Raw genomic sequence first — 15,938 nt, 5'->3', positions numbered from 1 at the left:
CAAGGCGACGGGATGTCGGTGGGAGAGATAGACGGGGTAGAATCGACCCAGGACCTCGGGGAAATGTATGTGGAGGAAAGGGTGGAGGAGAGTAAAGAAGGTGTGGTTGAGGGGGTATCAGGTGCACAAAATGGCGCTCTCGCGCACGAGGTTTCAGGCGCGCAAAAAGGCGCCTCGCACGAGCGCGCGGTAGCCGGACCCGCAGTGCCAATGGACTGGGGCGTTTGGATGATGCATTTCGGTGCCTCTCTGATGGGTGACAGTAAGGGATTTGATGCAATGATGGCTACCCAGGGGATAGACATGGGAAAAATGAGGCACAAAGCAAGGTACAACCCGGTTGGATTTCAGGAGCAAATGAACGCCACGGCAAAAAGAATACAGAAAGACATAGACCGCAAGTTGGGCGAAAGGGTCCCAGGGGTGCACGAGGAGGTAACGCGAGTCGAAAAGCGCTGGTTGAGCGAAGCGGAGGAAAGCGCGGGTACAATGACCGGGGTAGAAATCGCGACCCGGGGTTTGGAAAAGCCGGCGACCGATGAGGTAGAGGGAATTTTATTAAAGCCAACGGTCGTCGAGGTGAACAAAGAAATTATGGGTATAGTTGAAATTGGAGAGACCGGGGACTTAAAGTTAAAAGAGCAACAATCGGAGGAAGGAATGGAAATTGCTCAAAGTCTAAATGCACATCCTGATGCCGTACTTGCTAATCCGTAGAAAGATTTGCAGGTTTTGGTGCAGGGAGGAAAAAGGATCCCCCAGGTGAGTCGTGCTGTTGTGTATTGTGCTGGGAGATTTTGTAAGATGATGTTTAGCGACAAAAGAATTGTCGCGCGCTTGGGATCGAGGAAGCATCCGGGCGTTGGTGAAGGGTCCCGTGTGAGTGGAAATGGCACGCGTGGGAGAAAAAAGTGTGCGTCGGCGAGTGGGTGTGCTATAAAGTGTGGGAGTGAAACCGAGTGCGAGCGAGAATGCACGTCGGGGTGTACGGAGTGTGACACGAATAGTGAGTTGGTGATGGCGCAGGTGCGAGAGGGCACATCGGAGCGCGAGTGTGAAACCGAGTGCGAGCGAGAATGCACGTCGGGGTGTACGAAGTGTGACACGGAGAGTAAGGTGGTGGTGGAACGTGTGCGAGGAAGCACACCTGAGTTGGTTGTGGCGCGGGTGTGGGAGAGCCCATGTGAGCGCGTTAGTGGGTGGATGCAAGAGTGCACGCCCATGGTGAGTGTTACGGAGGACGTAACGGAGGAGAGGTGTGGACCAAAGTGTGCGCAAGAGTGTGCGCGAGAGGTGTGGTGTGTAACAGGGAGAGCGTTGGTGGAATGTACGGACGGCGTTGGAACGCCAGGTTTTGTGAGGGTGAAAGGGGTAGCGTATGCTTGTAAGCATGCAAGTAAAGCATCGACGGTAACCGGGTTAGCGGTTAGGGCGACGGATAGCCGATGCGAGCACTCGGTGCGAGGGGTGCTTTGTTGGGTGCGAGGCCCGGCGCGGGTCGATGCTGCGTCGCTTCTCTTCGAAGCGTCGTTGCCGATTCGGGCTTGGCCCCGCCCCGCACGGTCGAGTCCGGGCTTTGTCGGGCGAGGCGACCGGTCCGGTTCGAGGGCGAGTGGGAGGAAGCGGAACGGTGCCCCCTCGTGGGGACGGGGTTCCGACCGAGGGAGATTGAGCCATCGGGCCCGGGACCGCAAGGTGCCGCGCCGAGATGGTGCGTGGAGCCTCGGTCCAACCAAACCACCTCCCTTGAACCGAAAGCCGGACGGATTCAACCTGCAGGCGACCAAACCACCCGAATTCATTGCTCGGCTTTACGAACCGAGTTTAATGATGTCATGACGCACCGAGGCTAGGATATAGTGGACTGTGATGATGATGGTAGTGATTTGATATGAAATTTATAATAGTGGGTAGAATTGGCAGTAAATGGAAAATTTTTGAATTGGTTGGAATTTGGACGAGCAAAATTGATAGAGAGACCCCAGATGTGGTGGGATGGCAAATCCACCATCCCTCACAAGTGGGGCAAATGCGCTATAGATTATGGGGTTTATGGCAGTGAAAACTAGCCCGGGTGGGTTAGGTTATATTGTGTGTAGGGACCTAGAAGATTGACATTAGGTAACGTTAAGGTTAGTTAGTGACAATGATACCTGTAGTGGGGACGCAGGTAGATTAGTGTGGATTATAATGACGAGGGAGCGCAATAGTTTAAAGGGACGACTGGGAAGCGCAAGTTTCAGAGGGGAGTAGTTAGATGAGATGATGCCGTGTGTTTGAGGATTGAACAGGTGTGATTGCACAGGTGTGCAACTGAACAGGTGTGTGGAGCAGTGTATGAGTGAGTGATGGTGATGTGTGTTGTGTTGACCAACTGGTCCAGGAAGAGGAGGAGGGTGCAGGTGGCACCAGGTATGATTGCACAGGTGTGCAACGACAGGTGAATGGAGGACAGGTGTATGGAATAAATGGTATGGAGTATTGGAATGGATGGTCGTGGAGTGAGTATGGTGGAAATTGTGGAGTGGAGTGGATGGTGCGAAGGTGTGAATGGGGGAAGAGTGGACCCCCATCACGGATACCCGGGGCGGGTAGTGTAAGTGTTAGGTAGAGGGTACAGGTAAATTGTGGTTGGATATTGGCATCTGTGGTGCGAGGTGAAAGAATGGTATTTGGATGGGTGCATTAGTGTTGTGGAAATGGCTGGGCGTGTAGCCTGTTAGTGTGTGTAGTTGGTTTGGGCACTCCACCACTGTGAGGATGTCGGCCAGGTGAGGCCGCAGGTGGGCTCTTGGAGCCGGTAGTTGTGGATGGGGCCCGAGGATCCGGAGGACGGACCCGGGTAGCCCAGTGCCAGAGGGCACCAGGGGGTGACAGAGCCAGGAGAGGGCCTGCCCCAGTTAGTTAGGTTAGGGTGAGGAGCTAGGTAAGCTCGGGTGGCAACTGCAGTGGTGGAGGTGTGCAGGTGGGTAGACCTGCTGGGAGAGCTACACGTCGCAGCCCAGAAATTGTGCGAGGCACCGGGAGATGAATCGGGGGAGTGAGACCCCAAATTGAGAAGCACCACAGTTTGGTCAATGGGAATTGGTTTTTAGAACCCATAGTGTAAGTTGGCCAATGGATTGGCAGGGAGAGACCCCGGGTAGTGTAAAGTGTGTTAATGTCATTTAGGAAGTAGTTAGGATGAAGTCTCCTCGCACCATCTGCATCCACTCACCTGAGGTGACAGGTACTCCGCACCATGCCATGTTTAATTATTTTTTACTGTGCAAATGTTTGGATTGTGAGACGTATCATGACGTGGGTGTGACATTGTGCTTTGATGTTCCATCTCTGCCTCCTTATGAGGATTGATGATGAATTTGGTGATGGCAAATTTTGAAGTAGAGGGATTGTGGAGACGAATTTGGTATAGGGGAAATATGGGGAAGACGTGACAGTAGTGACGAATTTGTAAATGTGTAGATTTTTGTACATATGGGGTAAGGGCAAGGGTAGGGTAGGTGACAGGGGGGTGACGTACGGTAGGGACGAGCTTTCTCACTTCGCCCTCCGTACGCATTTCGCCTTGCATTGCCTTATTGATGTGTACCCTTGTGACCTTACCCCTCGCTCAATTGTCTTTCCCCTTTTGTCTCCCACATGACCTGTGCGCCACTGGGTGCCGAGGGGAGCGTGCGTGGGTCGGCCATTGTGCGCCCGAAATTCCCAGAACCAGCTGTCTGCATCGATGCACCACATTATGGACCACATGCCTGTGGCCGAGCACCACTTATGGACCCCATGGGTTGGGGCATGGCCCCTCTGCTGGAACCGGCCATGAGGGCCCGAAATCTTGCTGGCGGACCTTGGCCACAGGGCACCGATGCCCCACAGGTGAACCACACGTAGTCGGCCCCTGTGGGCCATAAATAAAATAAAAACGGACACGTTAGGTGCATTCTTTTATTGCAAATAGGCCGCCAGCAAGGGAAGATGACAACACCAGGAAAATAATAATAACCAGCAGAGGGAGCCGAAGAGCAAGAGATCACCTGCAGGGTTAGGGCTTGTTGATTTTATTTTTATGGAACACTGATGAACTATGGTGACTGCACCGATTGGTGCTTGGGTGTGTATTGGTGCGTTTTTGGGTGCTTTAATGGTGCGTCGATGCAGAGCAGACTGTCTCCCCCCCAGAAAGAACAATTACAGGTCCTGGGTTAGTTTTGTAAATAAAAATAGCGTCATTGTAAATAATGCTTCCCACCGTCAGTGTATAGTTTGAAGACCATTCCGCAATTCGGTTAACTGTGGGCGTAAGTCTGTTAGGCAGGGTGCAATGGAGCAGCGGGACACATTTATTTATGTCGCACTCAGGGTCAGGTTAAAAGTAGAGGGAACTACACCTACGTGTCACACTAAAAGTAAAAGTTGTAGGCCCGGGCCGTGCCTAAGAGGAGGAGGGTGCAGTGTTGCGGAGATGAGGACTGTATATTTTTTGATTGTGTGCTGTACTATTATTATTATTGTTTATTCTGCGCCCCCCTACCTCCGGAGCTGTGTAAAGGTGAAAGGGCATCCCATAATTAGTCCACGAGCATACACATCAGCCAAGTAATAGAATACCCCTGTTGGTAGTTATCTCTTATTCTGTGTTTTAGGGTAAGGCTGTGTCTCCCATTAATTGAAGTACTCCATTGCACCAGTGAAAGAGAATAGATCCCCTTTCCTTCCCATCCCCAAAATCTCCCTTTCCTTCCCATCCCCAAAACCTCCATTTCCATATTACATCCCCTCTCGTCATTGCTGAGCCCTCGATTCCCAATCACCTCCCCTCCAAAAACCACCATTGACCATGTGCTCGAGTCGGGAAGAAAGGCGTGTCTCCACCTCGTCGAAGAGGGGCGTGCCCGCCCGTCGTCATCAAGGGCGGAGCCCGAGGGTCGCGCTACCAACCAGGGCCGAGGTGAGCACTCCGATGGGCGTGTCCAAAACGCCGGCGGCTAAATCGCTGGAGGCGCTATAAAAGGCGCGAACGGAAGTGAGTGGAGAGTTGGTCTGAGTTGGTTGAGAGTCGGTCGTCAAGTGGAGAGTGGTGAAGAGTCAGTCAGTAGAGGTGGTGGTCAAGTGGTTGCGTTGGTTGCGGTGAGGAGTCGGTGGTAAAGAGTGAGGGACCAAGAAAGAGTTGAGGGTTTGGACCAACGAGTCAGACAAGTCCTGGGAACGCAGAGGACGGAGGCCGCAGCAGCAAGAACACCCAACAGCGAAAGGGGGGCCTGAACGGCGGTTTGGAGCAGGGCCGAAAAGGAACGGCGGCTGCTAAACGCGCCGGTTGAGCTGCAGGACCCCCTTGGACCTTTCCTCTCCCTCCACCCATCCACCTCCTGCCTTTCCACCCTTCTTGTATACGTGAGTTTGTTTTGTTTGTTCTGTCCCTGGGTATTTAATTAAGTCTGTAGGTAAGCTAGTATTTTCCCTGTGTCACCTGCGTCTTATGTGCTTGTAAATAAACGTGACTGCTTTCTTTTTGCTTGTGTAAATAATAAATCCAATTACTCTTCTGTCCGTCTATTCGTTTTATTCCTTTTCCTCTTGCATTTCGTCGTTTCAGTCTTTTCCCAGATTGGGCAGCTGTGGTGCGATACGGCCAAAGTTCTGGGTGAATCGGGTGAGTCAGGGATCCTGTAACGGTCGCGGCAATACCACCGCTCGGTCATCATAACATCTAAACTGCGATCAGTAACAATATTGTTACAGATCGCGGTTTAGATGTTATGATGACCGAGCGGTGGTGTATTACCGCGACCTAACAGGATCCCTGACTCACCCGATTCACCCAGGACTTTGGCCGGATCGCACCACAGCTGCCCAATCTGGGAAAAGACTGAAACGACGAAATGCAAGAGGAAAAGGAATAAAACGAGAAGACGGACAGAAGAGTAATTGGATTTATTATTTACACACGCAAAAAGGAGCAATCAAGGTTTATTTACAACACATAAGACGCAGGTGACACAGTGCAAATTTTAGCTTACCTACAGACTTAATTAAATACCCAGGGACAGAACAAACAAAACAAACTCACATATACAAGAAGGGTGGAAAGGCAGGAGGTGGATGGCTGGAGGGAGAGGGAGGTCCAAGGGGGTCCCGCAGCACAACCGGCGCGTTTAGCAGCCGCCGTTCAGGCCAGGCCCCACGCTGCTGTTTTGGCTGCTGTGTACGTCGCGTGCTTTGCCAGGCCTTGTCCGACTCGTCTGGTCCAAACCCTCAACTCTTTCTTGGTTCACTCACTCCTCACCACCGACTCCTCACCGCAACCAACTGACCACCGACTCCACTGACTGACTCTTCACGACTCTCTCTTGACGACCAACTCCCTCTGGCAACCGACTCAGACCAACTCAAAGTGCATCTCCTCTGGGAACGCCCCCGCCGTGGGTTATATAGGCCCCGCCCCTCAACCTTTGCGAACCTCCCCCAAACGTTCTCTCCCTGCCCTCTCAAGCCAAACCCCTTGTTCATGGTTGGTCGAGTGGGGCTGGATCACTCCTCCCCTCTCTGACGAGGTGGGGACCCGCCTTTCTTCTCCGACTCAAGCACATGGTCAATGGCGGTTATTGGAGGGGAGGTGATTGAGAATCGAGGGCTCAGCAATGACGAGAGGGGATGTAATATGGAAATGGAGGTTTTGGGGATGGGAAGGAAAGGGAGATTTTGGGGATGGGAAGGAAAGGGAGATTTTGGGGATGGGAAGGAAAGGGGATCTATTCTCTTTCACTGGTGCAATGGAGTACTTCAATTAATGGGAGACACAGCCTTACCCTAAAACACAGAATAAGAGATTACTATCAACAGGAGTATTTCTATTATTTGGCTGACGTGTATGCTCGTGGACTAATTATGGGATGCCCTTTCACCTTTACACAGCTCCGGAGGTAGGGGGGGCGCAGAATAAACAATAATAATAATAGTACAGCACACAATCAAAAAATATACAGTCCTCATCTCCGCAACAATATATATATATATATATATATATATATACACACACTGTATTTTCCCGTGTATTAACCACACTTTTTTTTATCAGCAAAAAGGTTAAAAGTCAGGGGTGCGGTTAACACACAGATATAGCAAAAAAAAAAAAAAAATTGGATACAAAGTCGAGGCTCGTGTAAGATCCACCACATATAACATATAATAAAGGTAATTCTACTTCAACTCATTTTTCATGCAGCGATCATGTTGGCCAAATAAGGGAGAGGCAAAACAAAACATACATAGCTTACCGCTTGTGTGATACTGTTCTTGACAGCATCACTCAATTGAGATTCCAACACAAAGGAATCTCCAAACTTTTCAGCCTGGGAAGAACATCCAAACATCATTCATTTTGAGTATCTCAAGCCAATGAGAAATGTTGAATACTGTATATACTCGTACTTAAATAGAAGTTGTTTGAAAAAAAATAATTAGGAATTAAACACGACAATAACAATATTAACAAGTGGGAGAATTGCTTTGCTACGAGTACTGTCCCCTGCAATACACGACCCTACTGATCCCAATCAATGTTCTTGTTCCAAGCAAAAAGGGCATAACTCCGTGAAAAATTTGCGAAATACCCAAAACTCAACTTGTTCTGTAACTTGTCATAATAAAGCCATGTACCAAGTTTCAGTGGAATATTGAAGGGTTTGGGAAAAAAGTGCATAAAACCACAGGTGGGATGTATGGATTGATTGAAGGATGGAGAGAAAACTAATAGTCCCGATCCAGGTAGGGGATTAATAATAATACCAATAATGGAAACAATAAACAAAAGCGACAAACCACAGCGGCATCACCTTTTTCCGAATGAAAGATCAGGAACTACATGACCACCTAGATCCGAGAATGTCTTTAAACATAGTGTTACTTTTGTGGGGGGTACTAATGAAATACCTTCGGGCCGTGCAGGTAAGAGCCTTGCTGCCCTCCATCCTCGCGCATATAAAATAACACCGCCATAGTTGGAGTGAACGCCTCGGAGTGTAAAGCTCGATCGGCCATTCGTCACCTTGGGGATCTTAATCCCCCCCGGTTAACTTTACAATCGTTTTTTTTTTGTTTTTTTTTGTATACTGAATCGAGGCTCGTGAAAGAGCTAACATTTATTTCACAAACAAATCAACCAGACAAATAAAATATATAAAAGGAGGGAGCGGAAGACAAGATGGGGAGAGAAGGGGAAGCACACAAACACAACATTTGAGAGCAGGGAGATGTGTGGAAGGGAGAGGGCTTGGGGGGAGGAGGCGTGGGAAGGGGGGGGGGGGCGAGGGAGAAGTATAAAACACAAGAACACCAAGGACTTCCAGGACAGAAGTTGGTATTTCAAAAAAGTGGAATTGGGGTGAAATTAGCGGGGGTAGAAAAGATCAAGGTATTGGATGGGGGAAGATAAGAGATGGTGGTGAACAGCTGTTTTAAAGACGTGGAGGGTGGAGTGGGATTGAAGAGAGTGAGGGAGTTTGTTCCAGATGCGGGAGAAAAGAGGAATGAAGGAGTGAAGGTGAGCAGAGAGTCTTGATTTTGGCAGTTTAACCATAAGAGGGTTGCAGGCAGATCTTGTGCGACCTGTAGGAATATTTGCGGGACAGAGCCCAGAGAGAGCTGGGGGGGGGGGGGCAAGGCCAGAGAGGAGTCGGTAGAAGACGGAAAGACCACCAACCTGCCTGCGGTGAGTGAGTGAGAGGCCCTCGGAGTTAGCTTCATCGCGGGAGATTCCAATGATTCTGAATGCTTTGGTTTCAACAGCGTGAAGACGAGCTAGGTGTGAGGCAGGAGCACCAGCCCAGAGGGGAGAGCAGTATTCCATTGAGCTGCGAATGAAAGCCTTGTATGTGGTGAGGAGCTCAGGTGTGCCAAGGAAGGACTTCGCACGACGGAGGATGCCCAGTCGGCGACTGGCTTTGGAGGCCAGATTTGAAATGTGGTTTTCCCAGGAAAGATCATGGCAGATAGTGAGACCCAAAAGCTTGAGTGACAGAACTTCTTGGAGAGGATTATTCAGAAAGTGGATGGGAGGGTTGTCCAGTCGGTCTTTTCAGAGAGACATCGTAAGAGTGTGAGATTTGTCAGGATTGAAAGACATGTTCCACTTGTTTGCCCAGTCTGTGATTTTGTCCAGGTCTGCAGAGAGTGAGGAGGCTGCAGACTGCCGATCTGAGGGATGAAGAATGGAGCGACAGAGAGTAGAGTCATCAGCAAAGAGATAGAGAGGATTTTCAAAGAGAGTCAGAGAGATCATTGATGAAGACCAGAAAAAGCACAGGGCCCAGAACACTGCCTTGGGGAACTCCAGCCTGAACAGGAAGAGGAGATGAGAGAAACCCATTCAGGGCCACACGTTGACTACGACTAGAGAGGACGTCCGCCAGCCATGCGTGGAGATTTCCATGGATACCAAAAGAGGAGAGTTTGGTGAGCAGAGCGGGGTGCCAGACCGTATCGAAGGCACGTGATATGTCAAGGGAGACTGCTCTAATTTCCTGTTTGGTATTGAGGACCTCCATCCATTGTTGAGAAAGCAGAAGCAGCATGTCCAGAGTAGAGTGTCCAGGTCTGAAACCAAATTGATGATCAGAGATCAAGCCATTGGAGAAGAGGAAAGATTTCATATCTGAAGCAATGATGGATTCCATGACTTTGCTGATAATTGGGAGAAGGCTGATTGGTCTGTAGTTGCTGGGATCTGTTTTTGCACCTTTTTTGTGCAAAGCGGTGATGTTGGCAGATTTCCAAGCAGATGGAAGATGACCATGAGCAAAAGAGAGGGTGAAGAGAACAGAGAGAGGGAGTGAAAGAGCGGAGGAACAGGATTTTAGGACCCGTGGGCTGATGCCGTCAGGTCCAGTTGCAGAATCAGAGTCGAGGGTTGACAGAAACTTTTCCACCTTGTCAGGAGGAAAGGACACAGAGTCCAGGAGCAACTGGGTACGACTGGGTACGGTGGGTACAGAGAGGGGTGGGTTTGGGACACAAGATTTAGAGGCAAACACAGAGTTGAGGCATTCAGCTTTTTCACGTGCGGAGTCAGCCGTGTGGCCATTTGAGGTGAGGGAGGGGTTGGAGGGGGAAAAAACACCAGAAACAGATTTGACCAGATGCCACCAGGATTTGGAAGAGGGAGACAGATAAGAGAGTTCGGTCCTGAGAACGGAGAGATATTGTTTCCTGGCTCTCCTGAGGGTGGACACACACTTGTTTCGGGCTTTGTGAAAGGAAATGAGATTTCCTTCCGTTGGATTTGCTTTCCAGGAGACGAAAGCAAGTTGTTTCTGGGCAATAGCCTCACCACAAGATTCCGTGTACCATGGATGGGAGGAAGGGTATGACAACTGAAGATGAGATGGGATAAATCTGTGCATGAGAGAGAGAGCAATTTACTTTGGAAGAATTCCCAGGATGAGTTGATGCCAGAGGCGGTAGAGATGGGAGACCAGTCCAGATGATTGATGGCTGCTTGAAGACCGTGCCAGTTGGCCTGAGTGAAATGCCAGACTCGTCGACGCTGAGGAGGCTCTCTGAGAATGGTCAGAGAGATGTCCACTTTAACAAGCACATGATCAGAAGAACCGATTGGAGCAGAAGAAGAGCAGCAGACATTTTCAGGGAAGTTAGTCATAACCAAGTCCAGAAGAGAAGATGCTCCGTTGACTGAGATCCGGGTCGGGAAATTGACAGATTGTGTCAGTCCCAGTGAGTCACAGAAGTCCTTTGCTGAAGAGCCATGGCTGGTGAGAGAGGTACCCACACCCAGCCAACTGGCATGGTGACAGTTGAAATCACCACATATGAGGAAGAGAGAGTTGGGATGGGTCGATAGAAGTTGGTCCATATTATCAGACAGCGAGATGTAGATGGAGTCATCACTGTTTGGTGGACGGTCCAACACACATATGAACAAAAGGTGGGAGCGAAGGGGAAGCCGTAGCCAAAGGTATTCCTGGGGGTGAGGTGGAGAGAGGGCAGTGCAGGGCGAGTGAGGAAGACAGTTTTTTATAAAGATAGCAACCCCACCTCCAGGACGAGGCTCAGGTCTATCATACCGGAGGAGGGAGTAACCTGGGAGAGATACCAAGGAATCAGAGACATCATGAAGGAGGAAAGTTTCTGTTAAGCAGATCACGTCTGGTTTGTCAGAAGCAACCTGTATGGAGAGATCAGACAAGTTTGAGTGAAGGCCCCGGATGTTTGAGGTCCATACCGTTAAGGAAGAGGAAGGGGGAGCATCGGATACAGAACAGGGGGTGGGGGGGGAGCGGTAGGGTAAGATGTGGAAGAGGTGGAAGAGGAGGAAGAGGTAGGGAGAGCTGTTGAAGGTGTGTCAGAGATTACAGAATAGCTTGGAGAAAGGGAAGAATGGGGCGGACAAAAGGTTTGATGGTGATTGGGTGAGGCGCAGTGAGGTGTTATTTGAGGAGGGGGAAGAGTGAGGCGGAAGGTTGAGGGAGATGAAGGTGAAAGTTGGAAGGGGGAAGAAGCGGGGAGGACGCTTTGAGGAGGAGGGGTGAGAGGGGAGGAGCGAGGGAGAGTCTCGGAGGGGAGGGGTGTGGGGGGAGTTTGGGAGGGAAGGGGCAAGGGGGAGATTTAAAAGGGATGGGTGATGGGGAAGATTCGGAGGGGAGGGGCAAGGGGGAAGATTTGAAAGAGATGGGTGATGGGGATGATTTGGAGGGGAGGGGCAAGGGGGTAGATTTTGAGGGGAGGGGTGATGGGGAAGTTTTGGAGGGGAGGGGTGATGGGGAAGTTTTGGAGGGAAGGGGTGATGGGGAAGTTTTGGAGGGAAGGGGTGATGGGGAAGATTTGGAGGGGAGGGGCAAAGGGGTAGATTTGGAGGGGAGGGGTGATGGGGAAGTTTTGAAGGGGAGGGGTGATGGGGAAGATTTGGAGGGAAGGGGTGATGGGGAAGATTTGGAGGGGAGGGGCAAGGGGTAAAATTTGAAAGAGATGGGTGATAGAGAAGATTTGGAGGGGAGGGGCAAAGGGGTAGATTTGGAGGGGAGGGGTGATGGGGAAGTTTTGAAGGGGAGGGGTGATGGGGAAGATTTGGAGGGGAGGGGAAAAGGGGTAGATTTGGAGGGGAGGGGTGATGGGGAAGTTTTGAAGGGGAGGGGTGATGGGGAAGTTTTGGAGGGAAGGGGTGATGGGGAAGATTTGGAGGGGAGGGGTGAGATTGGATTTTGAAAAGTGTACGTTTATTGGAAAACGAACATTTATTGCAAAATGAGTTTCTTGAGACATTCGAGTCAAAAATACGTTTGAGGACGCTGAAGGATGGGTGGAGTGCTGGAGAGTTTAGGGAATGAATGAAAGATGCACGATAAGAGATGGAATTTTTTTTTGGAATGAATAGATTTGGTGAGCAAGGCGAAAGCATCCTTTTATAGAAGAAGAAGAAAAAGGTGTTATAGAATATTAAAGAATACAGTTCTTCAGGGGACAGATTAAACATATTTTAACAACGTGATCACGTGATCACAAACAACGTGGTCGAAGAACGAACGAACAAATAAGAACGAACAACGGAAAGAACAGAGAAGGAAAATATTTTTTTGGGTTTTTTTTTAGGAGATTTAAAAACAAGGAAGTATGGGGTGAAAAGACCGGGAAAACCAGAGACCGAAAGTAATTGCAGCGCGATCGAAGAACCACTGAGACAAAAACAAAGCCTCAAGCCAAGGTCGGACACGGTAGCCTACTACTACACTAGGCCTCAGAATACGCGATACGAAAGAACCGACGATTCTGTACACAGGTATGAAAAGCAACACCGAGAATCCTATTAAAGACACCCCAATAGGTACATACACCGAAAGAAAGATACGGTTTCGATTAAAACACAATTGTGAAAAATTACTTAACTTCTAAAGCGTGCGCGCAGGGACAGCTTTGAATAGACGTCACCTCCAATCTTGCGCATGCGCAAATAGTTAAATCTCAAGTCCTTACTCTGTCCCTTCAGAAAGACTCTTGAAATCCTATCTACTTTTGCAATCAACCTCTTACTAGAGACTCTTCAGCTCCTGGACCTTACCACAGAGAAGACCTCTGCTGAGTACAGTATATCACATCTCCAAACTAGCTTCAAAAGATTAAATTTTTGATAGGTTCATAATAATGACAGTAAAACAATTACGTACTTCTGTCACATAGCTGGTAGCTTGAACGAAGCCCTCAAACTCTGCATTGCTTGTCTCATGGGTATCCATGTAGAAGCTAGACACATGAACATGCCTTGCCGGACCCTCTCCATCCGCAGGGATTATGGGTAGGTCCGTTCCCATGGTAAAAACTCCTTCCAGCACGTGTTTCATCTGGGAAAACAAACAAAAAAATTGGTTGACTTGTTTGTTCCCATCTGAGCAGAGCTCATGGTGCTGGGGACCCAGGTTTAAATTCCATCACGTTGTATATCAAGAGGTTGTCAATCAACATGCTTGTAATTCATATAAAAGTACAACGCTGTCTCCAAATGTCCTCTTCTTGGATGGGATACATGTACTGCACAAACTTCTCCATGAATCTTGGATCACGAAAACAAACAAAAAATCGATAATACAATAAAAGTGGGGCTGAGCTGGTTGGTTATGTCTGACAAAAGCAGGTGAAGCCTGGTGTACGCAGGTGAAGTCTGAACCATTTCTGTAAGTTCTATACAGCTTGCCTCAGCATGGTTTCCCTGGTTTGCCTCTGCTGAGTATTTGGACGCAGCTGCAAGTGTTTCATCTTCCCGAACCTCACTCGACTCCCACTGCCCGCCATGCTCCTGCGACTCCGCACGCCGAGGTGTCGAACAGCCGCAGGGACTGGAAACTTCATTGTGATCTTTGCAGCCCTAAATAATGCAGTTGGAACAGAATAACACCAAATCATTGATCATAATTTACGTGTCTAATCCTCATTTAATTCGTGTGACCTGTGACAGTCTCGCATCCTCGGAGACATGCTGAATGGAGAAGGTGGATCAGACTCGGCAACGGTTGCTCGAGTGAGATGTGCATGGAAGAAGTTTCGGGAACTGAGTGGCGTGCTGATGAGGAGGAGAGTGTCGCTGAAGCTGAAGGGAAAGGTGTATGCTGTATGTGTGAGAAGTGTTATGATTTATGGGAGCGAGACATGGGTAATGAATGTAGAGCAGCAACGAAGGCTGGAAAGGGTGGAAATGCGAATGGTTCGATGGATGTGCGGAGTATCGTTGAGAGAGAGGAAGACAAATGATGAATTGCGAAAGATGATGGGAATATTGCCTGTGATTGATGCTGTGAAGAGGAACAGGTTGAGATGGTTTGGTCATGTATTGAGGAAGGATGAAAGTGACTGGTTGAGAAGAGTGATGGAAGTTAATGTAGAAGGAAGTAGAGGACGGGGAAGACCGAGAAAGACTTGGCTAAAGATGGTGGAAGAAGAAATGCGGGCAAGGGGGTTAACAAGGAGAGATGCAGAAAATAGGGCAAAATGGAGAAGATTGTCATGGGGACCGCAAGGCTAACCCCCGCTCTAGCAGGGAACATGGCCTTAAAATGCATGTTGTTGTGACAGTCTCGCATCAGTGTGCACGTCAGCATGAGTGGCTTAGTGTACATGTACCTGTGTACGTCTGCCATCCTAATTGGTCATTGTGGTACTGTGGTAGTAGCCATCAGATGGTATGTGTGGTGTTTTAGTATGAGGATTATATTAATACACATTGAAGTGTTTTGGTATCTGGAAATGTTGTACAATCTACTGGATAGATCCTTTTCCTGTGGCTCAGTAACCTTGTCTACATTTTGTACAAAAAGAACACCTTTTTGTAACTTGTAACTTAGTTTGCCAGACAAGGTCCACACTACTGTAAATGTAGTAAAAAATAAATAATTAAAGCTCCAAATTTGCATCAGAGAAAAGCTCCAAGTTGTAAAAACGTTGTAGCTCTTCCATGAGCCTCGACTATGTATACAAATAATAATAACTACAGTATTAAATAATAATGACGTCTGCATTGTGTGAACCGTTTGAAGACTTGCTGTCATTTCGTTAAGTACACTGAATACCAATAATATATGGAACTAAGCATGAGCAGTGAGCACAAGCCAGAAACTGTCACAATTGACTCGGTGCAATTAAACGATCTTACTAATTACAGAAAAATTACAGAAAAGTTACAATCTTTCAACATTCACTTTCGTCGCGTCCCCGCAGGTGGAAGGATTTGCGGGGTCAGACTGGACAGAACGCCTCGGCCACAGAAGGACGAGAAGAATGAAGGTGACCACGTGAAAGTGAAGAAGAGTGGACACATCGTATGCCTTCAACCGTGACATCAGTGAGGTAAACAACAGAGCTGGCGGGAAACGTGAACTCAGGTCGCGTTCAACTCAACACGGAAAAGGGGTAGGATTGAAGAATGATTCAATCCTAACAATCATAAATCGTTCTTTAAGTCATTCGCAGCAAGAATAACCAAAAGCAGCATTGTCGTTGGAAAAACCAAAAAGAAAGACAACCTCAATGTTTACGTATTTATTTTATGTTATTATGAACATGTTAAACACGTATGTTAAACACGTGAACACGTATGTTAAAATGAACAATATTTTTGAGTGGAAGTAAAACCGGAAATCCAGGAACCCGGACATCCTTTACCGATGAGGAGGATTAATCATCGTAAATGGAGTGTAAATTACTTTTAAAATTAACAGGCGAAATATTAATAGTATATCACGGAAACGAAATTGAAAATATTCGAAGAGGTGAGGAAAAAGTAATTCGCGTTGAGGGAAGAAGGAAGAACGATTCATTCACGAGAAAATGATGGCAGTTTCCATGACAACGCTAAATTACAAACCAGATTTCCCTCGAGGAAGATTGGACTGAGAACGAGTGAAGTGAAATTGGAGGTGAGAATAAGATGAAAGAGAACGCAC

The 15,938-nt window shown here is 48.4% G+C and overlaps 1 protein-coding gene across 1 annotated transcript; it reads right to left on the bottom strand.

Moving 5' to 3' along the window:
- Nucleotides 1–7,265: 7,265 nt before the first annotated feature.
- LOC144889371 (formylglycine-generating enzyme-like) lies at nt 7,266–15,411 on the bottom strand (the record flags this gene model as incomplete). The annotated part of the gene is made up of 4 exons (XM_078769577.1): nt 15,195–15,411; nt 13,697–13,867; nt 13,173–13,346; nt 7,266–7,349 (listed from the first exon to the last, which is right to left on the bottom strand). Coding segments are annotated over exons 1-4 (570 nt in total), but the record flags the coding sequence as incomplete, so codon positions are not given.
- Nucleotides 15,412–15,938: the final 527 nt, after the last annotated feature.

The sequence above is a fragment of the Myxine glutinosa genome, unplaced genomic scaffold, assembly GCF_964187855.1.
Source record: "Myxine glutinosa unplaced genomic scaffold, kmMyxGlut1.1 SCAFFOLD_3176, whole genome shotgun sequence".
NCBI lineage: Eukaryota > Metazoa > Chordata > Myxini > Myxiniformes > Myxinidae > Myxine > Myxine glutinosa.
Note: the sequence above shows the minus strand (reverse complement) of the source record. Positions and strands in the feature narration are given on the sequence as shown.